The 23,106-nt window shown below is 39.0% G+C and overlaps 1 protein-coding gene across 1 annotated transcript; it reads right to left on the bottom strand.

The window, feature by feature from the left end:
• Window positions 1-16,302: 16,302 nt before the first annotated feature.
• Window positions 16,303-18,748, bottom strand: LOC143473826 (general transcription factor II-I repeat domain-containing protein 2). The gene has a single exon (XM_076970986.1). The coding sequence runs from the start codon at window positions 17,972-17,974 to the stop codon at window positions 16,787-16,789; it is 1,188 nt and encodes a 395-aa protein (XP_076827101.1). The 5' UTR covers window positions 17,975-18,748; the 3' UTR covers window positions 16,303-16,786.
• Window positions 18,749-23,106: the final 4,358 nt, after the last annotated feature.

Below are 23,106 nucleotides of genomic sequence, written 5' to 3'. Positions count from 1 at the left end.
TGGCAAATGGTTCTTGCAGAATCTGTCAGGTTTCCAGCTCATCCATCGATTGAAGCAATCATCTGCAGACCTCTTGCCAGAAGTATCACTTTTGAAGCAGTCACATACCTGAGAGAAAGAAAAACAAGGTTGAGGCCTGATGGTAGTAATAATAATGTATATTGTTATCGTGGTTATTATTTATAATACTATTAGTAATAATATTTTTATAACAAGAACATTCATTACCGATAGACAACACAATATGTTCTATTTATTTTGACTTGGGTCAAGCCCGACAGGCAGGAGCTTGATTGACAGATTTATGACTTTTTCTGGATGTGATTGAACAAATGAAAATTAGGCCTTCATAATCACATTATTCTGACTGTGCAATAATAACAGTAAAACACTTACTCCTCACCACTGATTTCAAAATAAACAAAACCATGAACACATGGGAGAGAAAAATAACAAAGACAACGGAAAGAACGCAGAATAACTTCAACGTGTGACAATGGAACTAAGGACGCCAGGGGAATACTGGCAGCAGGCGAACGCCGCAACAAAACAAAACTCTTCCCAAAATAAAAGAGTAACCGATAGGAAGAGAGATAGCTGGAGGAAAACTTGAGATGGGCCAGTAAGAGGCGCAGGAGATGAACACTCGAATAAGTAAAAGGTAGAGACGAGAGAGAGAGAGAGAGAGAGAGAGAGAGAACGGTGGCGAAACACCTTCACAAAAAGAGAACAACGGCAGAACAGAGAAAGGGCTGAGAACGTAACGGGCAAGCCAAAACTAATCAGCAATGATCCGTCTCCACAAGCTTCCTTAAGAAGCCATGGCAACAGGTGAAACGGATCATCGCTGATTGCGCCGATTCAGTCTAGGACTGACTCGGGTGCCTCTTGTGGAGGTAGAAGGCGTGGCATCCGAGCCAGCCCTGACATAAATGATGATAACGATCTGGATGTCCAGGCACACAGCTTTGGCTTCATCCACCTTCACTCTTATTTCTTCATGCGTCTTCCTGTACATGTCTGGAATAATTGTGTTGGACAGTGTTTTCCTGCTGGGAAACACATAGTTGGGGTGTGTCTTCAGTGATGGATTATGGCTGAAAATCCTTTACAATCATTCTTGCCAGCATTTCATCTAAAGCCCTTTGTCTAAGGGAGTTGATAGGCCTTGACACAAAATGGGTCAGTCTGGCTTGTGTTCCTCCTATTACTCGGGGCCTACCTCCTGTTTCCCCTGGTGGTGTGGCAACAGTAGCTGGAGCTGGACCAGTGATGGTGCTGCTACTGGTTGGAGGAGCAGTGCTGACGGTGCTGGTTCCTCTTGCTGCTGGTGCAGTGCTGGTGCTGCTAGCACTGATAGTAGGAGCAGGCTCAGGCTGAGGTTCATCTCTTGCCTGTAGCTGCACACTGGGATGTTTCAACCTTAAATGCCGGTGTAGATTGCTTGTGGAACCTCATTTGGTGGACAGTTTGGCCTTGCAAATTGTGCATGATGCAGTTGTTGCTGAAATGAAATGAATTTGTGTCCGTACAACACTTCTGGAATCACTCATCTTGATAACTCGACTTTCTCACTCTCAAACTCTCACTTTGGAGGTAGGGTGTTAGTGGGTACAAGGAGATGGTTGGACTATACCAATTAACAGGAAAGAAGGGTGAAGGTGATGCTGAAGATTTCAGCACAACTCTAAAATGGCCAAAGGTTTACTACAGGGTAGCCGCTGGTCCTTAAAAAGTCTTTAAATGTCTTAAATTTAGTTTTCCATATTCAAGGCCTAAAAATGTCTTAAAATGTCTGGAATTGTATGAGGGGAGGCATTAAATTATTATAAGTGTGTGTTGCTCAGTTGTTCTGTTTTATTTTACCGACGATATGTATATTATCATTTCCGCAACGGCCGTATATTCCGCATGGTAGTTGGCGCGATGTGAACTTTGCCGAATCTAGCGCTAGGACCATGCAGAAAATAACAAGGTCTTAAGTCATTGAATTTGAGATTAAAAAATGTGCAGATACCCTGTACCATCATAATGTATGTGAGTATTTGTATAGGTGTGAGGGACATACTATGATTGTTTGCACATATGGACAGCTTTCAATGAAGTGTGTACGCGTGTGTATTCATCCCTCCCTTGTAGACCTGATGGTTGAGTTCTGCATGTAACTACAATGAAGAAAACAACACATGAAAAACAAAGAAGTACACTTAAAATTAAAGTCAAGCATACAGTACACAATACGTTCTCGTTAGTTTATTACAGTGACACCTCATTTAGCTAGCAACAGTAAGTTAAAGCCTTAATTGAAGACTCCTCTGAAGTCAAGTTTCCATGGCAACAACCTAGGTCAATCCAGACAACCAGGAGCCAAAGTTTGATTGACAGATTCATGACTTTCTTTGGATGTGACAGTTCAAGTGAAAATTTGCCTTCAAAATCACAGACAGTATTCTCACATGACAATGCAGCTATAATAGTAACAATAAAAACTATCAAATACCCTTTGGAGTAAAAGCTTAATGTTGTTTTATTTTAGTTTTATTGTAGTATTTATTCGTTTTTGCCATTTTGTGCTCGGCTAATCATAGTGTGTTCTTCTATTGATATATTTGTTGCCATAATCTGAAATGTGTAATAAGCTTTCTGTAATTCTCATATTTTAATTCTATTCATAACTTTGACATTTATATATTTGTTCTACCACAATATATGGTAGAACTCACTTAGGTTTATTTCTGTTGCTACTTGTTTTATACAGTACTTGTTACATGACACTTTTAGATTGTTTCTAGAAACTAAATCTGTTAAAACAAGGGGGAGGTGTGTGTTTATATTTATATGGCTTGACTCCATGTGAGTGAGTGGCAGTGCAAACATGAATCACATTCTCAGCAACAGTCCTCTGGGTGGCAGCGCGAATGTGAATCACAGTGACCGTACATTAAGTGAACGAATCAGTGAGTGAACGGGAGCCCTCATTTCAGTGAACGAATCATTGCGCATGCACAGTTCCCTCGCAATAAGAGTCTCCGCCACCAGATTCGGGAGTGATTCAGTGATTCACAGACCACACAGCAGTTCCCTTGCTGGCCAACACAGCTGAGCTGAGAACTGAGAAAGGAACTGAGCAAGGAACTAATCACCTGAGGAAATGATTCGATTCAGAAAGTTTTCTCAAATGATTCATTCATTTGAACTTTTTTTTCAAGTAATAATGATTTCGGGTTCAGGGTCTGGTGACACTGAAAAAGCTCCATACCTCTTCAACTCTTCCGTGCATGGTTTTGTCAACCCATGCACTGATTAAGTAATCTTAAGTAATCTTCTAAGAGGGGGTTGTAAGGGAATTTGTGATTTTTCTGTCTGTGACCCTCAGTCAGAACACTTACATTCAGTTCACTCCCTTATCTGTGTGTGTGTCTCTACCTCTCTCCCTGTATTTTTCCACTTCCCCTAGATCCTGTTTACTGTGCCTCCTCTCCTGATAAGGAGAACACCAATCACACGTTTTATTATTCTTACCCAATTGTGTTGACTAGTGGTGTATTCAACTAAGGATTTTCATAGTCGAAGCTTTTCTCTTTAGTCAACCAATAGTTCTCATTCAGGACTTTTTTCCTCTTCAAAGTAAAAACCTAAAACACTCAGATAAATGAATCAACACGGTAGGTTGGCTTTATTCAGCTTTTATTTATTTACTTATTTATTTTTTAATGAAACGTTAGAGAACATTAACCGTCATGCGCAGTGCGCATATCGAACTGTCAGTCAGGCACTGTGCAAAATGTCAAAAATATTTTAAATAAAATATGCCTGCCTGAAAATATAAAAAAATTGCCACACAACAGCAAAAAAATATAAGGAAAGGTTCAAGTAATGAGGTTTAAAAGCAAACAACAACAAAAAATGTTTATAGGCCTACTTTCCGAGATGATGAGACGAGACGACACGGCTGAACTGTTTTTTTTCGCCTTATGCATTTTAAATTGTATGCCATTGGTTGTTGTCGTGCGAAATGAAAGACGTTGATGACATAACTTGCACTATACTTTTGTTTGATTCATCTTTATCTTTTTCAAAATACTTTTAAAGTTTTTTAGTAGCCGTTATAATCTCGGTAGATGCTGCGTATTCTGTAGCGTGTTCAGCTCCGCTCATTTGGATTGTGCAACTGCAGGGTGTGATTTATTAATGTGTAGTAAGGAATTGGAATGCCAATTGTTAATGCGCAAACATAATTTTTTAATATTTATTAACATAAATTAGGAAGATTTTATTTGACAAAAGGCTATATATAACGAAAACAGACATTTCATGTAACAACTAATGCTTAGCAGCATCCTTGGGCACCTCCATGCAGTTAGAATGGTACATTCGACTATGACGTTCATAGTCGACTAGGGGGTATAGTCGACTATAGTCGAATCAGCGACTATTGCAGGTCACCCCTAAAGTTATCATTACTGACCTGCGCGTTAGCCCCAACATGTTTTGCGTTGAGGTGGTAACGAAGTTGTACTTCCATCTGGAAGTTTCTTATATTTAAATTTTCCATCCACCAGCGTAGCCTCTTCAGTCATCTCCATCATGCTCATCTTATTGTGCGTCCATATAATCTGTCTGCCTGGAACTCGTGCACTGAGAAACATTCCACGGTGCAAAAGTGTTTTATGCGTTAAATGCATTAAAATGCGTTAATTTTTTTAGTTTGTTAATTTTCCTGTAATTAACTAATCGAAATTAACGCGTTAAAGTCCCACCACTAATATATATATAAATTGTTAGTCACATAAAGGCAAAAATATTCATGATAAAAATCTGTCAAACGTTTTCGCAAAATAAAATGTATAATTACAATACAGTTGTGTATATAAGACTATAATCTACCTTTTGTATGGATATGGAAGATGACAACCACAACTGAATGGGGTTTCCTTCTCAAATGTGGTCACATCAATCCCTGCACACTCAAAGTGCAGCCAACCATCACAATTGTCACATTGCACCCAATTGACAGTTTTCACTTGTGGGTGCATTGACCTGTACATACAAGAAAATGCATGACTTTAAATGTCTTTATTAATCAAAATAAATAATTAATATAAATAAATAACTTTTCTGACTGATATACACAAGCAAAGTGATGGAATGTGATGGAATGTCCTGAAAGACAAAAGGACTTTAATCACTGTTGCATTGAGGCATTCTGTAATATATCTATAAATTAGTAAACATTTAGACTGTTTCAAATATGACACACAAATAAAGAAATTAAAAATATTAATCATACCGTTCATACAAACACAGTCGAATGAATCTGACTGCTGCCACATTTGACATGTACAGATTATCCAGCCATGTAATGAGCCATGATGTTGAAAGGCATGTCTACAAAACCCAAACATCTGAGTGATTATAATACAAAATTATAAAACAATTACATTAATCCTAATAAATACCAAAAAAAAATCATACTTGACCATTTTCATTACATCCTCTTCAATCGTGGAGTATTTCCCATATGAGTCATATATTTTGATTTGTTTTGCAGGAATATCAAAAACCTGTTTTGCATAGATCAAGTATAACTGTCAGGGCTGGCTCAGATGCCATTCCCCCAGCCGTCACTGGAGGCAACCGAGTCAGTCCCAGACTTAATCGCCGTAATCAGCAGTGATTCGTCTCAGCTGTTTTTAGGCTTCTTAAGGAAGCTTGTGGAGCCGATTCATTGCTGAATCGTTTTTGGTTATGCCATCATGCTTTCAGCCTTTCCCTGCCTTCACTGCTTGTTGAGTTCGTTTCACTTTCACTCTTTTGCTTGTCTTTCACTTATTCGAGTCTCTATCTCCTGCGCTGCTTTCTAGCCAATCTCAAGTTTTCCCCCTACTGTTTTCTTCCTATCCGTTTTACCTTTTTTTTGGGAAGGGTTTTATTTTACTGCGGCGTGTTTTGCCTGCTGCCAGTTACTTCCCCAATTCCCTAGCATTCTCAGTTTCGTTTTACGAGTTGAGTTTTTTCCATGTCCTTTGTGTTGCCTTTATTATTTTTTCCTTCCCGTTTCTCTATGGTTAAGTTTAGTTTTGCACGTGTTGAATTATCCGCGTTGCTTTGTGTTTATTTTTCTTCTGTGTGCTCGCGTCTCTTTCACACTGACGATAGACTTTGCCTATCTGTCAGCGTGAGCCGGTTGTGCTACTTTGTTGAACAATGCTACCATAGCGTTAATCGACAGCAGACTCTATCGATCTGTGCTACGCCATCGATAAATGCTTACTTTATCGATTTACGCTTCCAGTTGTGCGTTTCCTATAAAATATAGCCTAACTTTGTATTATGATGCATTGTAATTATAAAATCAAGTACGTGCACTGTATGTATGGAGAAGGGAAGCATGGATTTAAATCCATTATAGCTTCCTTATTAAAATTTACATGGGTAGCATATCTCGATAGGCTGGTATCATACATCAAATAATGCTCCCCTTATCAAATCATACTTCCAGTACAGACCCATATTTTTTACATCACTACTAACTCTGTGTGCACTGTATGGACAAGGGAAACATGGATATGCAGTTTAATAATTTCTTTTAGAACTTTTTACAACAGTAACTTACGTGTGCAAAAAATGTTTAAAAAAAGTAAGACAAGCGTCTTTGTTGTATTCAGCACATTCAACATCTGCCCTGCAGAAATCACACTGCACCTACCCCAAAAAAAGCCATTAGGTACATATTGGAACTAATACTGCTCCAGTTGTCTAATAATACAAAGTATGCTTGTTATACATTACATTTCAATCATGCTCTTGTCTGCATCAGATTCTAGCAAGGAATACACCACACAGTCAGGGCCGGCCCTTCCATTAGGCGATATAGGCAAATGCTAGTGGCGCCGGCTGTCCAGGGGGGCGCTCGCGTGCATGCATTTTTATTTTATTTTTTTAACAAATGAACAATTAATAAATGTGAAAACAAGCAAAGTCCACATAATCATAATTTCATTGTTTAATAATATTAGTCAAATTAATAATTCTTATAATAACAACACACGACACCTATCAACCGCGCGCCAACCCGCCCTCCCCCGCGCGCTTTGCGCACCTCGTTACTGTTTCTCTGTACACCACAGAGTGAGTGACATCTCCCTGTAAAGACCTCAAAAAGGCAGAAGTCCTCTGGTGCCCAGGGTAGAAAAATGAGAAACGTGGAGGAGGAAAGGCGGCAAAAAACAGGTAATATAATGGTAATATGTGGTGAACTAACACTATACCATTGACGTCAGGGACTTCAACGCCTTCTCTGAAGGTTAATTGATCTTTAAAAGGATGCTTTATCTATTATATGTAATATATGTTAATAATGCTTCACCAATAATTTGTATTTTTCCTATAAATCGGCTTTCAAATCCACTTTTTGTACTTGTGCTTGAAAAAAACCTCAGCGGTGAAATAAAAAAATCAACCAATCAGAATATTTCACACCGTTGTTTCTAGGTAAAAGAGAGAAAGACCCTTTTACATTGAGAGCTTTTATTATAGATTGGCAGTTTTATCAACCAATCATATTATCGAATTAGAATTGTGGGGGCGTGCTCCAATGGTCTCTCATTTTTATTTGAAACAAATCCAAAATGTTGCCAATCTGTAGCTGTTGTGTTTTTCCTTGAAACCAGCTCGCTTGACTCACAACTAACACTCAATCGTCATTGTGGCTTTTTCCCCTCTGTATGATCTCTGTATGATGAAAACCGCCACTGTCATCATACTGCCCAATCCTAGTAGGTGCTATGATTAGCTTAGCTTAAAATAAATATATACTAAAACACACATATGCTCCTCTGTTCATTGCAGATGCACTTTTGAAATAATAATGTTGCAGTAGGCAAATTGCCCTGATTTGCACTGGTGGTAGTTGTTGTTTTTTATTTATTTTTTTATTTATTATTAATATTTAAAAGTTGTTCTCTGCACTACATTATGTAAAATAGTTTTAAAATATTTTTTGTGCAACACCTTTATATTTATTGCTTGTTATATGGTAATATTTAAGTCATTTGCTTTTTATTTGTTTCTTTAATAGTGACACAATCAACCCGATGATTGATGATACAGGGGGCACCAACCAAAATCTCGCCTAGGGCACCACATTGGTCAGGGCCGGCTCTGCACACAGTAATCATCTGAATTCCCTAGAAACAATGATTTTAGTATGGTTTTAAAACCGTAGCAACTTCACTCATTCTCTAGAAATAATCATGTAGTAAAGAGTCTTTGCAGAAGCTTTACGGTACAGGACTCAGATTGATAGTTTCATTACCTTTGAGTCAGATGATGGAATATGGATTTATATGGGCTTTAACTAAAGAAAACTTTATGGCACTGCTTTCATGCAGTGTTTGATACCACTGACCTTTACACTGCAGCAGTGCACAGGCCACTTCAAATCGTGCCTTGTTAACATATTGTGGGGATGTCTGGACAGCGCTGATGTTTCTCCTCTGGAGATAATCTTCTGCAAAGAGTAAGAGTAACATTCATTAAAGAGCTACCTTACCAAGACACTGGCTACATTTAAACAAATAAATGCTCACCCTTTTCAGTGAATTCAGTGAATATGTATATAGAGAGGGAGAGAGAGAGATGGGATAACTTTTATAGTTTTGTTTGGATGTAAAATTGTACATTTCATTATAATAAGAGAAATACTTGCAAAAGAAATGGTTGTAAAAATGGACCATGGACTGAGAACAACGGCTGTTGATCGCCCTCATAAAAATTATTAAATAAAATGTTAAAAGTAAAGTAGCAAACAAGTAACTCAATGAGCAATTTTATTTAATCTTTAAAAGTGGGCTTGTTAAGCAGGCTATCGCATGTTCTAATAGTTTGGGATACAATCATTTTAGGGTACTGAGTATAATGCGCTATATATATATTTTTGTTTGTTTTTAAGGCATGGATTACAGTGAAGTAGACAGCATGGAAAGAAATGTGGAGGCACCACCATGAATTTGCCTCATGAAATCCTGCCTCATGTCATCTTTGCAAAGCCAATATGTAAAATATTTACATAGGTCAAAAGCTATGAATGAAAAAATATATATATATTGCTCACCTCGAATGTTGTATGTATGTGTTTGCATACAACATTATTATTATTAAAAAATTATAAAAAAGATAAATTACTCAACAGAAAGGGAGCATAGATTTATGGGCGTTGAATCAAATGACAAGCCTGTGGGTCTGCACATGCGCAAAACCGCAAACTAGCACACATCGATGTGAAGCACAACTCGACAGAACACCGGCACTTGGGTCCACCTCTCACTCAGTTTTTACATGCGGTGTGTACTCGTTGGTACTACCGCATTACAATAACATTAAAAACATACAATTAACTGCTTTTTATATTTAGTAAAAATGTGTTGTGCTACAAAGTGAAAATTTAATTATCCAAATTAAAAAATGGTTTACCCACTCAAACAAGGGATCCTCCAACAATACGAGGCCAGAGAACCTTCTTTGCATCCTTTAAATAAAGAAACATTCATAGAAAATGTAAGGAGTAATTTACGAAATTATATAATGACATTAAACCTGCAAAATGTGACTAATGTATAATTCAAGGATTTATTTTACCATCAGAAGGGCAATTTTACTGTTGGGTAAGTGCCCGGTTAGTCTGCAATTCTCTGTACTAAACAATAAATTGGTGTGTTGCAAGTGCCACTGTCTTGTAGATGGAGAAGAGAGAAAAGCAAGTTACACAGAGTTTCTTAAGCATGAAAAAAATGTTTGATTAGATTTTTGGAGTATCACATGCACAACTCAGCACACTTACATTTTAGTCACACTTACACACTTACTGTTTTTTGCAATCTGGGCAACACGAGAATTAACAGCCTTTGAAAAACGAGATTTTAAAGCAAGAATTAAAAAAATATTGGGAAGATATCAAATTACATCGTCAGTAAGCCAGGGAAGGCTTGTCTTTGGGGACTTTGGAGCTTCAATTAGATAATCTGGACAAATGCTCATGAGATCTCTGAGGTTTATTGCTGCATTATCAGTGAACCTGGCAAGTGTCTGTCAGTCATTCCTCATGTCTTTTTACATAGGACAAACTCTTGAAATTGTACAATCAATTACTTTGAAAACATTACATAAATATACAATACAACTGATTAGTTGAGACCACTTTCAAAAGTAAAATGGAAAAAAACACTGCCCAAAAAATAAAGGGAACACTCAAATAACACATCCTAGATCTGAATGAATGAAATATTCTCATTGAATACTTTGTTCTGTACAAAGTTGAATGTGCTGACAACAAAATCGCACAAAAATCATCAATGGAAATCAAATTTATTAACCAATGAAGGCCTGGATTTGGAGCCACACACAAAATTAAAGTGGAAAAACACTACAGGCTGATCCAATTTTGATGTAATCAAAGTCAAAATGAGGCTCAGTATTGTGTGTGGCCTCCACGTGCCTGTATGACCTCCCTACAATGCCTGGGCATGCTCCTGATGAGATGGCGGATGGTCTCCTGAGGGATCTCCTCCCAGACCTGGACTAAAGCATCTGCCAACTCCTGGACAGTCTGTGGTGCAACGTGACGTTGGTGGATGGAGCGAGACATGATGTCCCAGATGTGCTCAATCGGATTCAGGTCTGGGGAACGGGTGGGCCAGTCCATAGCTTCAATGCCTTCATCTTGCAGGAACTGCTGACACACTCCAGCCACATGAGGTCTAGCATTGTCTTGCATTAGGAGGAACCCAGCACCAGCATGGTCTCACAAGGGGTCTGAGGATCTCATCTCGGTACCTAATGGCAGTCAGGCTACCTCTGGTGAGCACATGGAGGGCTGTGCGGCTTTCCAAAGAAATGCCACCCCACACCATTACTGACCCACTGCCAAACCGGTCATGCTGAAGGATGCAGTGGCGAATTTGCCAATCCTGGTATTCTCTGGCAAATGCCAAGCGTCCTACACGGTGTTGGGCTGTGAGCACAACCCCCATCTGTGGACGTCGGGCCCTCATACCATCCTCATGGAGTCGGTTTCTAACCGTTTGTGCAGACACATGCACATTTGTGGCCTGCTGGAGGTCATTTTGCAGGGCTCTGGCAGTGCTCCTCCTGTTCCTTCTTGCACAAAGGCGGAGGTAGCGGTCCTGCTGCTGGGTTGTTGCCCTCCTACGACCTCCTCCACGTCTCCTGGTGTACTGGCCTGTCTCCTGGTAGCACCTCCAGCCTCTGGACACTACGCTGACAGACACAGCAAACCTTCTTGCCTCAGCTCGCATTGATGTGCCATCCTGGATGAGCTGCACTACTTGAGCCACTTGTGTGGGTTGTAGAGTCCGTCTCATGCTACCACGAGTGTGAAAGGACCACCAACATTCAAAAGTGACCAAAACATCAGCCAGAAAGCATAGGTACTGAGAAGTGGTCTGTGGTCCCCACCTGCAGAACCACTCCTTTATAGGGGGGGGTCTTGCTAATTGCCTCTCATTTCTACCTGTTGTCTATTCCATTTGCACAACAGCAGGTGAAATTGATTCACAATCAGTGTTGCTTCCTAACTGAACAGGTTGGTTTCACAGAAGTGTGGCTGACGGAGTTATATTGTGTTGTTTAAGTGTTCCCTTTATTTTTTTGAGCAGTGTATATACTTACCGAATATTCAGGCTCTGTTGGGAACAATGAAAATGTGCTGCCACGGGCTATGGGGCTCAGATTGTGGCTGTAATTCTGCATCTGGAAAATATAGTAGTCTTCTCTCTAGAAATCAAATAAAAACATGTTAAATCTACATTCTGTGAGCACAAGGTAATCTAATATACTTTAATGCTAAATAATAAAAAAAACATTATTTCCTAATGTTGAGTTACAAAAATATTACTTGTATCTTAAAAGCTGAACAAAAAGAATCCAAATGCAGACTTCTCTGTGAATTACAACAGTGGATAGTGACTACGTATATTTGTCTGCCCCTATATGCATTTGTGTACCTTGCATGTTGGTTTTCCATTTGGACCCATCAGCAGTACTTCCTTGGTCTGTCTCTGCAAATTTTGTATGTACTTGTTTTTCTTTTTTTTTTTTTGTTATGCATATGGAAATAAAGGTGCAGAGAAAACATGAAATGAATGTCCTTCATTTGACAGAGTGAGTATTTGCTTGATGAAAGCTCCCTGTTGATTTGCTCAGCCGCAGACGAATTTACCAGAGGTGTCGGATCTGGCATCAGCTTTAAACTTCTGAGTAGTTCTTCTGTTTTTTTCTGATTCTTTTGGTGGAATTACTCGTTCCCGTCTCAGCATGACTGCTAGACCAGCGATCCCCTGAACCATCATTTTGCTCTGCAGTTCCACACATTAGCCCAATGCGTGAAATCCATGTGAAATGTATTTGCAGATTTTTGCTAACTGCAGCTTGTATGTTTTCATTACTTGAAGCACAAAGCCGACCATCATTTGGCTGGAAAAAATGCTGAGCCGTGTGGTCATTGACATGTCGTGCCACACGTCCTGCAATGTCTGAAATATAAGCAGTGGGTGGATGTTTGAAGCTCAGTAGGGCATCCCCATGATCATGAGCTGACTCCTGCCACCACAGCCGAGACTCATAATACACAACAGAATGTATACATCCCATGTGTAAAACGCCACCTTACAATTACAGCAATTACAAGCAGTTACAGCTGTAACAGAACTAAAACACCAACTGAAATATTGGTTCAGTAATACATTCACAAAATGTTTACCAAAACTAAATGTTTATGCTCAGAAACACTAAATAGTAATGTGCATAACTTTTCAGAATTTTTGCAATTTTGAACACCAATAATGATATCTTCTGAATGGCTGTATCTTAAGTATCCGATTGTACCTCCAGTTTTCTGAAGTTTGATGAACATTTTAGGGTATAAATCCTTGTAAAGAAGCAGCTCCTCAAGCCTGTTTATGATATCCGTTATGGATCCAGCTTCTGGAGAGCATGGCAGGCAGCAACTAACTCCTCTTTCCTTGGCTGAGTAGACAGATATATTTCTATATTTATATATAAATATTAATTTATATATTAATTTAATTAAAAAAAATATATATATATATATATATATATATATATATATATATATATATATATATATATTTAATTAATTTATAATTAATAATATCGATATTATTTATACTGTAGTTTGGTGCATCATTCGTAATTTACCGTTTTTGATTCCAAAACACTTAATAGGGTATCCTCATCAATGCTGCACATGCCACTTGATTTGAAGTCACTGTTTTTTTTTTTATTGTCTTTGGGACAATATTATGAACTTGTGTATTTTCTCCAATCCATGGTGTGAATGCAGAGTGCTGATTGTTGGCAGTAGTGACTAAGGAGAAAATATTATGACCATGATTAACATTCATAAATACAAATGTGTATTCCAGAATGCATTGCAAATTAACTTTTAAAACAACATCACAAAATCCAGATGCTATGGTTTCTTTTTCAAGCATTTGCCATCTTGTCTTTATGTTCACTTTGATGTCTTCTGGACCAGTATTGGTAGTAGTCGGGCACTTTAGTGGATGAACTGTAAAATACATGGACAAGTAGAAAAAATAAGTAATCATATATACTTTGTTTCAACCTCTGACTTGCTCCTTAAATATTTTCCATCCAGCTGTCCTGTCAAAATATACTAGCAGAACACTATAAGTAAGAAAAGGGCTGTTCTTAATTTCTGATGGTCATAACTGTCATTATTTACATCCAAAAATAAAACTACATTGATTTTACATACATGATTGTCACAACAATATCTAAATCTTTTCAGACTCTAATCTGTCAAATAATTAAAAGAAAGGGGAATGTTTCACCTGGTACATCGAATGCAGTTTTCCAGTTTGCATCTGCAATTAAAATGGGTGGATTGTGGCCACATCGAAGGCAGGTAAAATCATAAGAGAAATTCCTCATTGCACTGAAATGGTAGAAGGCTCTTCTAATTGTCTCATGAGGAATAATGATTTTGGAGTGATCTTCAAGTGTATTCAGGCCCACTGCTATGTGGTTCTGTCCCCCCCCCCCCCAAAAAAAAAACAAAACACTTTAAGAAAAATAATATTAATTGCATTGAAATAATACCACAGATGTAATAGAATGTATTTCTAAATTAAAACTATTATGTGTGCTCACTGAGATTCCAGATGTCATTAGCGAGTATAACGGAAGTGACAAAAAAACATTGTCATTGAAGTTGTGAAACCCACTCATATAGTTTTGGAATCTGACAACCATTCTGCAAACTTGACACCTTTTTACATAAACTGGAACAGCTGGAAATATACAACAATTTGTAATTAGGCATTCATATAGCAAAAAAAAAAATTAAAACTTCGTGAATAACTCACCTTTGGTCACAGAGAAAATGCAATATACTGTCCCGTGTGTTGTCACTAGTTGTCTCTGGTCCAGAGCTGGAGGACACGGTCCAGGGTAGTATAGACTTACCATCTCCAGTGGTTCAATTGACTGGGACTGGCTGTTCTTTAGTGGCAAGGTCATAAGGCAGGTCTTCTGGGATTTTTTTCCCTTCCACAAATATTTTTTCATTTTAATCACATCGGTCAACCTTTCAGCATACTGCCTTTGTGGTTTGTCTTTGTCTGTGGCTCTCTCTTCCATGTCATCGATATCCTCTAAATTCAAATCTGCTGTTGCTTTTAATAAATATGGATGTTCCTGAAAAATGTACCAAATTGAAAGGTACCTGTGTATGCATGTGACCTTGCTCTGCAATCGACACTGGCAGTGCCACTGACCCGACTATCGAATATGACACGAGTTCTTCCAAACTGACACCAGTTGTCCTTTTGATTTGTATACACAGAAAAATATATAAATATATTCTCCCTAAAAGACTGGAAAAACACAGTCCACTTCTTCAGAAGATGCCTTTGCATTCATTTCCCCAACATTCTTTTTTTCTGCATCTTGAGATGAGGCCTCTGTCACTCATTATTTGAAGGGCTTCATCTGTCAGGAATATGAATATGCCTCAGCAAATGTTGACACTCCTAATGCAGGGATATCAAAGACCTGGTTTGTGTTAAGAAATTTAACACAAATTTAATAAAGATATATATATATATATATATATATATATATATATATATATATATATATATATATATATATATATATATATATATGAGTGAACATCACCCAAAGAATAAAATGGTTTCCCCAGAGTGAGTCAGGTCAGAGTGTTTCTCCAACAGTTCGTGGCCAGAGGACCTTCTGCGCATCCTATGAATATAAAAACATTAATGTTAAACATTATATCCATAAGTTATTTTAAATACTACTTAATAAAAGCTATTTGTTTTGGAAATACTACCTTGAGTTGTTCTGTTTCATTTTCAGGTATGTGCCTGTTTTCTTGCCATTCTCTGTGCCACACAACAAACTGGTGTGTTGCAAGGGCCACAGTCTACAGGCAAGTGAAAAAAACGTAGTGACTACAACAGAAACTAATAAACCTGGGATTTTAAAAGATTGGTACAGAATTGATTTCTTGTTCAAGGCTTGTTTCTGTTACATACATAATACGTCACACTTACATTTTGTTTTTCTTTTGCGATCTGGGCAATGCGGGAATTAACAGCCTTTAATTAACAAAGCAACAAATATCTATACGTAATTTTTAAATACAGGATTAAATAAAATATTTAAATAATAATACTTTTAAAAAGAACTGATAAAAAAAAGCCAGGGTAGCCTTGACTTTGGGGACACTGGCGCTTCAACAAGGTCCTGAGGACAGATGCTCATCAGATCTCACATTTAGTGCAGCATTATCTGTGAACTGAAGAACTGTTTGGCAGCCACCTCTTGGAGTTTTTCCTGTATAAAAAAAAAAATCAATCAATCTCCACATTAAATCTAGTGGCCTTTGAAACTTTAAAAACTGTAATTACCAAATTTCCAGGCTCTATAGAAAACATTGTGACTGAAAATGTGGTGCCAGAAGAACTCTGGGGCTCTGTTTGCCTCTATGAATATGGACAATAGAGTTGTCTTCTGTCTGTTAGTAAAATAGGAAAGGAGAAACAAGATAAGCATTCTACAATCATCATGCAATCATAATCATTAAAAAGTATTCATGGGATATTTTTATTTTAACTAGCTTAATTGTATGAAGATGCATTAAAGCAGGGATGTCAAAGTCAAATACACCGAGGGCCAAAAAACCAAATTTGCTACAAGCCGAGGGCCGGACTGGTTCAATGTTTATTGAAACATATTGAAATGATTTAACATAGCCTACTGAACCAAGTTCACTACCTAACGCAGTGTATATTATTTAATGCTTAAATGAATAAAGCAATATTTTGTTACTGACAGAGGCATAACTTCAAGGGAAAACATTTTCAACAAGCAAAAAATTAACAAAAAACAAAATATGATTCTTAATATCAAAATAAATGCATAAATAAAAGTGCATGCATTATAAAATTAAAATGCATTATTGTGCTGCTCTACGATCCTACAGATCACTGCTTTCAAATAACAAAATAATAAAATAAAAAATAAATCAGTATTCTTTCTCAAGGCTTTATCTGAAAATTTCCCTGTATTCATTTAACTGAAAAATAAATACAATTAAATAAAATACAATTAAATAAAATACAAAAATCTATGGCACACATCTTGTAGAAACAAATGTAAACATTTACCAGAATGAAACGTTACTGTTCTGTGATGCTCACTTATCTGAGGCTGAGCCTGATACTTGGTGGTGTCTCATCTTTTGTACAAGTTCATCAATGTTCGGGGTTAGGCTCTGAGCTGAGGAAATCCTTAGAATTGAGTGAAGGTGATTATCAGTAAGACGGCTCCTGTGTGTTGTTTTGTTTAGCTTCATCAAAGAAAACAGTTGTTCACGCAGGTATGTGCTGCCAAACATAGAGAGCGTCCGAGCAGCTTGGATGCGCAACTGGGGCATCGTGTCGGGGATGAAACGTGCAAACTCAGCAGCACCCACTCTCTCATATTTGTCCTTCAGTGTGTCATTGCACTGGAGCTCAATCAACTCCATTTGTAGATTTAGTGGTGCGCTTTCTACATCAACTGCAAAAGGATTGCTGAGCAGTTCAAACCTGCTTTTTTGGGCTTCGAAGTCAGCAAATCGGCGTCGGAAGTCGGCGGCAAGTATGTTCAGTTTATCAGCAAACCGTGCACTCGGGAACACAGCGGTAGAGAGCTTCTCTTTCATGGTCTGGCAGCTGGAAAAGTGGCTTAAGTTATCTTTCTGCATCTGCGTCTCCCACAGACTCAGCTTGGTTTTAAAGGCCTTCACTGTACTGTACATATCAGAGATGACACATCCCCGTCCCTGCAGCTGCAGATTCATCACATTCAGATGGCTTGTGATGTCGCAGAGAAACGCCATTTCACACAGGAAAGTTTCATCTCGGAGCTCTGTTGTGTCTTTCCCCTTGCTTTCCATGAAAAGACAGATCTCCTCACGCAGCTCGAAACATCTTTGCAGCACCTTTCCCTGGCTTAGCCATCGCACCTCTGTGTGATACGGTAAGTCACCATACTCTGTATCCAACTCGCCCAGAAATGCCTTGAACTGGCGGTGATTTAAACCTTTGGCTCTGATGGTGTTAACTGCTCGCGTTATGGTGCTCATTACATGTTCCATTTTTAAGGCTTTTCCACACAACGACTCTTGGTGTATGATGCAGTGATAAGCTGTCAGCTCATCTGTGACGTTTTCCTCCCGCATCCTCTCCCGCATCCTCGCCACTAATCCACTCCTGTGCCCACACATTGCGGGTGCTCCGTCTGTGGTTAATCCCACGAGTTTTTCCCAAGGCAGTCCCATCTCATTTACACATCTGGATACCTCTTCATACAGATCTTGTCCTGTAGTTGTGCCATGCATAGGACGTAATGCCAAAAACTCCTCTGTTATGTTCAGGCTGGAGTCTACTCCACGGACGAAAATGGACAGCTGGGCAATGTCAGACGTGTCTGAGCTCTCATCCACAGCAAGAGAATATGCAATGAAATCTTTCCCCTTTCTAATAAGCTGTTCTTATATGTTGGTGGAAAGCTGGTCTACACGTTCAGCAACGGTGTTTCTGCTCAGGCTCACGTTTGAGAACAGTTGTCTTTTGTCTGGGCACACTGCGTCACAAACTTCAAGCATACAGTTTTTGATAAACTCTCCTTCTGTAAAGGGCCGGGCTGATTTTGCGACCTCTTTAGCCACAATAAAGCTAGCCTTGACAGAAGCCTCGCTTTGTGATTTGGCATATGTGAACATAGCCTGCCTGGACTTAAGACCTCGTTTTAATTCTTCCACCTTCTGTAGCCTTTGTTCCGTGTCCATATTCTTGTCTTTGTCTGTGTGCTTCTGAGACGTTTGATAGTGCCTTCTTAAATTATACTCTTTCATCACTGCCAAACTTTCTCCACACAGAAGACACACGGGTTTACCCTTTACCTCCGTAAACATATACTCTGCCTCCCACCTGGCTTGAAACCCCCTGTTCTCGCTGTCCACCTTACGCTTAGCCATTTTTGAGGAGGGGGATAGCTGAATGTTAATATCTGCTCTGACTGCTGATGAATAATTAAGCCGCTTGTGCGCGCTGCAGTGACTTCGCGGGATACCGTTGCATTGTGGGGAATGTAGTGTTTGTGCGTGCAAAACACCAGCGGGCGGCTGTGGTCTGCGGGCCGGTTCTAATAGTAATTAAATATCATCCAGGGGGCCATAGATAATCAGTTCGCGGGCCGGATCTGGCCCGCGGGCCTTGACTTTGACATATGTGCATTAAAGTATAAATAAGATACCATGAATTAGCAAAATGGATAATGATAAAGGACAGTGAGTATAACAAAATCTAAAAAGCATGATGTTCATGAATCATTTTATGCATGAGTGTACCTTGTGTCCCAAATGCGAGTTTTCGACTGGGGCCCATCTGCAGGACTTCTTTGGTCTGTCTCTGCAAGTCTTTCATATATTTGTTATTTATTTTCTGATTGTGCAAATGGAAATATAGTCGCAGAGAAAACATAAAATGAATGTCCTTCATCTGACAAAATGAATATTTACTAGCTGAGAGCTCTCTGTTGATTTGGGGTGGGTTTCCCGAAACGTTTGTAGCGCTAAGGACTTCGTAACCTCGTATGAAACGTATGAGGTTAAGAAGTACTTAGCGCTACGAACATTTCGGGAAACTCACCCCTGTTCAGCAGAAGGTGAATTAATCAAGGTTGCCAGATCTGGTACCAACTTCAGACTCCTCAGTAGTTCTTCAGGTCTTTTTTGGTTTTTCTGATGGAATCGATCATATAGGGAGTACCTACTGCTGGTTCCAGTATCAGGGTGAATGCAGGACAACCGGTCCCCTGAACTATCTTTTGTGTTAGTGTTTCCTGTTGTAAAGCCAATCGTTGAGACCCAGGGTAAATGTATATGCAGATTTTTGCTGGTTGCAACTTGAATATTTTCATCTGAAACAGCACAAAGTCTTCCATCATTTGGCTGGAAGAAGCGTTGATTTGTGCGGTTATTTACATGTGGAGCCACCCGTCCAGCAATGTCTGAAATATACACTGTAGGAGGATGTCGGAAACTCAAGAGGGCATCCCCATGGTCACGGGCAGACTCTTGCCACCACAGTGCTGACTGATAGTATACAGGGCCACTGCTAAGGTTTTGGAGTCTCTCACTTGACTCATGGTCTCAAACCGTTCCTGCAGCGATGTCAGAGCAGAGTTAACGACACGGTTGAAAAATTCCACCTCTAGTCTCTTTTGTGCATCACTGAAGGGCTCATCAGGTGCTTCATAACCAAACTGCCTTTTAGTGCTTCTCAATCTCTTCTGTTTGAGCTCAGGTTCGATGTTAAGAGCCTCACACATCTCCTTGGCAGTTTCTATGGCCTCAGAAAACCCAGACTGCCTGTACTTTGTAAGAGAGGCTTTTGCAGTCTCGATGAGCCTGGCAGCAATGTCAAGCTGCATTGAGGATGACTGCAGCACCTTGTTCACCTGGCTGGTGATGGAAAGAACTTCAGCCCAAACAACAGTGCACATCAGAAATCTGAATGAGCCAAACTCTTCTGCCAGGCCTTGACCCTCTGACCTTGCAACAGGTTTAGTAACTGCTTGTCTTGCTTCTAAGAGAGCTTCTCTCACTTCTTTAACTTGACTTCGGACAGCTACAACACTCTGAAGTCTGCTCTCCCATCTTACATCAGACCATGATTTCAGAGTCAACTTAACATGTTTGAGTAAGATGTCCCACGACTGTGTGGCTTCTGAGAAGAAACAAAACAGCCTCTGAAGGTATCCAAAATAGCTAATTGCATCTGTAGATGACTTGGCTGCATCTGATATGACCAGATTCATTGTATGTGCGGCACAAGGGATAAAGGCCGCCCTTGGATTCAGCTGTAGCAGTCTGGCCTGCACTCCTTGCCTCTTTCCTTTCATGTTGGCATCGTTATCATCGGCCTGTCCTCTGCAATTGTCAAAGGGAATACCAAGTTCCCTCAACTTTTCCAGAACAACATTTGACAGATTGAGGCCCGTCATTTCAACCACGTTCATGTATACAAGGAAGTACTCGTTAATGTGTGGCTCAGGCACCAATTCCACAATGCGCACAAGAGACATTTGTTCCTTATGGCTGATGTCTGGGGTGCAATCAAGGATGATGGCATAATATTTTGCCTCTTGGATTTTTGCCACAATGTTTTGAACTGTCTGGGAGGAGATAATCTCAATTATTTCGTTTTGAGTTTGTTGTCAAAAACATTGTGCGTTCTGGAAGCCTCGTCTTTAATTCTGGCCACATGTCCCTCTATTACTGAATCAAACTGAGCCAGCAGCTCAACCTCTTTCAAAAAATTGTCGTGTGTATAAACTTTGTGAAGAGCCCCTAAAAGGCAAATTTCTGGTAGCTAGAGACAAGGTGATTGAGAACAGCCGTTTCAGTACATTGTGCCATCTTTTCCTCTCCGCCTCCATTAAGGACAGCTCCTGCTGGTCTATAGCTAGATTCTTCCTTAGTCTCATATCCAGTTCCCTCCATTTCAACATGCAATTGGTATGGTCTGAACTACATTCATGGCTGCGCAAGCAGGTGTTTATGTTGGACCAGTCGCTATAGCCTGTTTCTGTTAACTTAATGCTCTTTGATCCAAACAGCTTACATGGAAAACAGAACATAGCATTGTTCTGTGGAGAGTAGATCATCCAGCTTCTTTAATTTTTTTTTTCTTTATTGGGAAGGCATTTAAATTGCAGGCTGGTGTGAAATGCCCTTCCATCTGGGCCTCTTGGGAAAGAAAATGTGTCTGGAACCATAAATGGTCCTCTCCCCACAAGCTCGACTTTGTCACTGTCTGAAATATTTACAGGCCAAAGGGCGGGGTCTGTTGGAGATGGCACATTTATCTCTGCATCATCACTTAAAGACGGAAGGCTTTCAGATGTGGATGTAGTAGGCCTACTACATTCTAAGGTTTGCGTGTCTGTACCTGAACTGGAACCTTGCCAGGGTTGTTGGCTGCTTGAAGTATAGATGGTTGATCATTTGACTCTTGATCATCCTCTTGCTGAATTGCTGGTGCTCCTTGTACATATTTAAGCATTGATCCTGTCAAAATGTTTTAAATTGGAAAATAGCATTAGTAATGCTAAACAAAAATACAAAAACATTAATTTTTTTACATTTTCCCCCAAACAAAATACCATGTTGTACTATTGCTCATAATATGATAACAAGTGCATAAAATGTGCATCAGTTAAGGTTTTCTGTTTAACTGTAAAACACAATATTATTTTATCTAGTATCCAGTGTATTCCATAATGATAGGGCTACATGAAAAGCTACATGAAACCATTATATTAAATTATGGACACATAGGAAAATACCTAAATATTAAAAAAACTATTACTATTAAAATATTACACGTCAAGCAAAACAGTGGTGGCATTGTGAAACCATAAACAACCACAACAAAATCATTTACCAGCAGGTGTCACCCTCTCCTTGCCCTAATGGGGAATCTGAACATTAAGTAATCAAACAATTTAACACTAGAGCTCCTGAGAATTCAGGATTCTGAGGACATCACCCCTCCTTCTTCTCCTTCTTGCCAGCAATTAGCAAAGCCAAACATCACCCTTTATTATGTTAATTCACAGAGCAAGACTGAGGCAGCAGCCTCACCCAGAAAGTCTCTGATCACAAACAAGCAGAAACACAAATGCTTCTACCAAATGCTTCTAACACAAATATAGATAGATAGATAGATAGTATAAGAAATGTACAAAGAGCAAGATTCAAGCCTGCTGTTTAGATCACAAACAAGCAGAAACACAAATGCTTCTATCAAATGCTTCTAACACAAATATAGATAGATAGATAGTATGAGAAATGTACAAAGAGCAAGATTCAAGCCTGCTGTTTAGATCACAAACAAGCAGAAACACAAATGCTTCTATCAAATGCTTCTAACACAAATATAGATAGATAGATAGATAGATAGATAGATAGTATAAGAAATGTACAAAGAGCAAGATTCAAGCCTGCTGTTTAGATCACAAACAAGCAGAAACACAAATGCTTCTATCAAATGCTTCTAACACAAATATAGATAGATAAATAGTATAAGAAATGTACAATTTATTATTTATTATTATTTTATTTTATTAACCTTTAATTTAACCAGGCAAGCCAGTAAGAACAATATTCTTATTTACAATGGCGGCCTGACAAGCGCCACAGGACACTTGAGAAGAAAAGAGAAACAGAAAAAAGAAAAAGAGAAGTAAAGAAGATAAAAAATTTAAGAACAATTACAAGCATCAATAAGTAATTTCTTAATGCAGTCCTTGAAGGCAGTTAATGAAATAAAAGTGTCCAATTTTAGGGTTTCTTGCAGTTTGTTCCAGTCGTTGGCAGCAGCATGTTGAAATGCAGTACAGCCTAGAGCAGTAGATGTTTTAGAAGGTTTTAGCTTAATATATGATGAAGACCTTGTGTTATAT

The sequence above is a fragment of the Brachyhypopomus gauderio genome, chromosome 13, assembly GCF_052324685.1.
Source record: "Brachyhypopomus gauderio isolate BG-103 chromosome 13, BGAUD_0.2, whole genome shotgun sequence".
Taxonomy (NCBI): Eukaryota; Metazoa; Chordata; class Actinopteri; order Gymnotiformes; family Hypopomidae; genus Brachyhypopomus; species Brachyhypopomus gauderio.
Note: the sequence above shows the minus strand (reverse complement) of the source record. Positions and strands in the feature narration are given on the sequence as shown.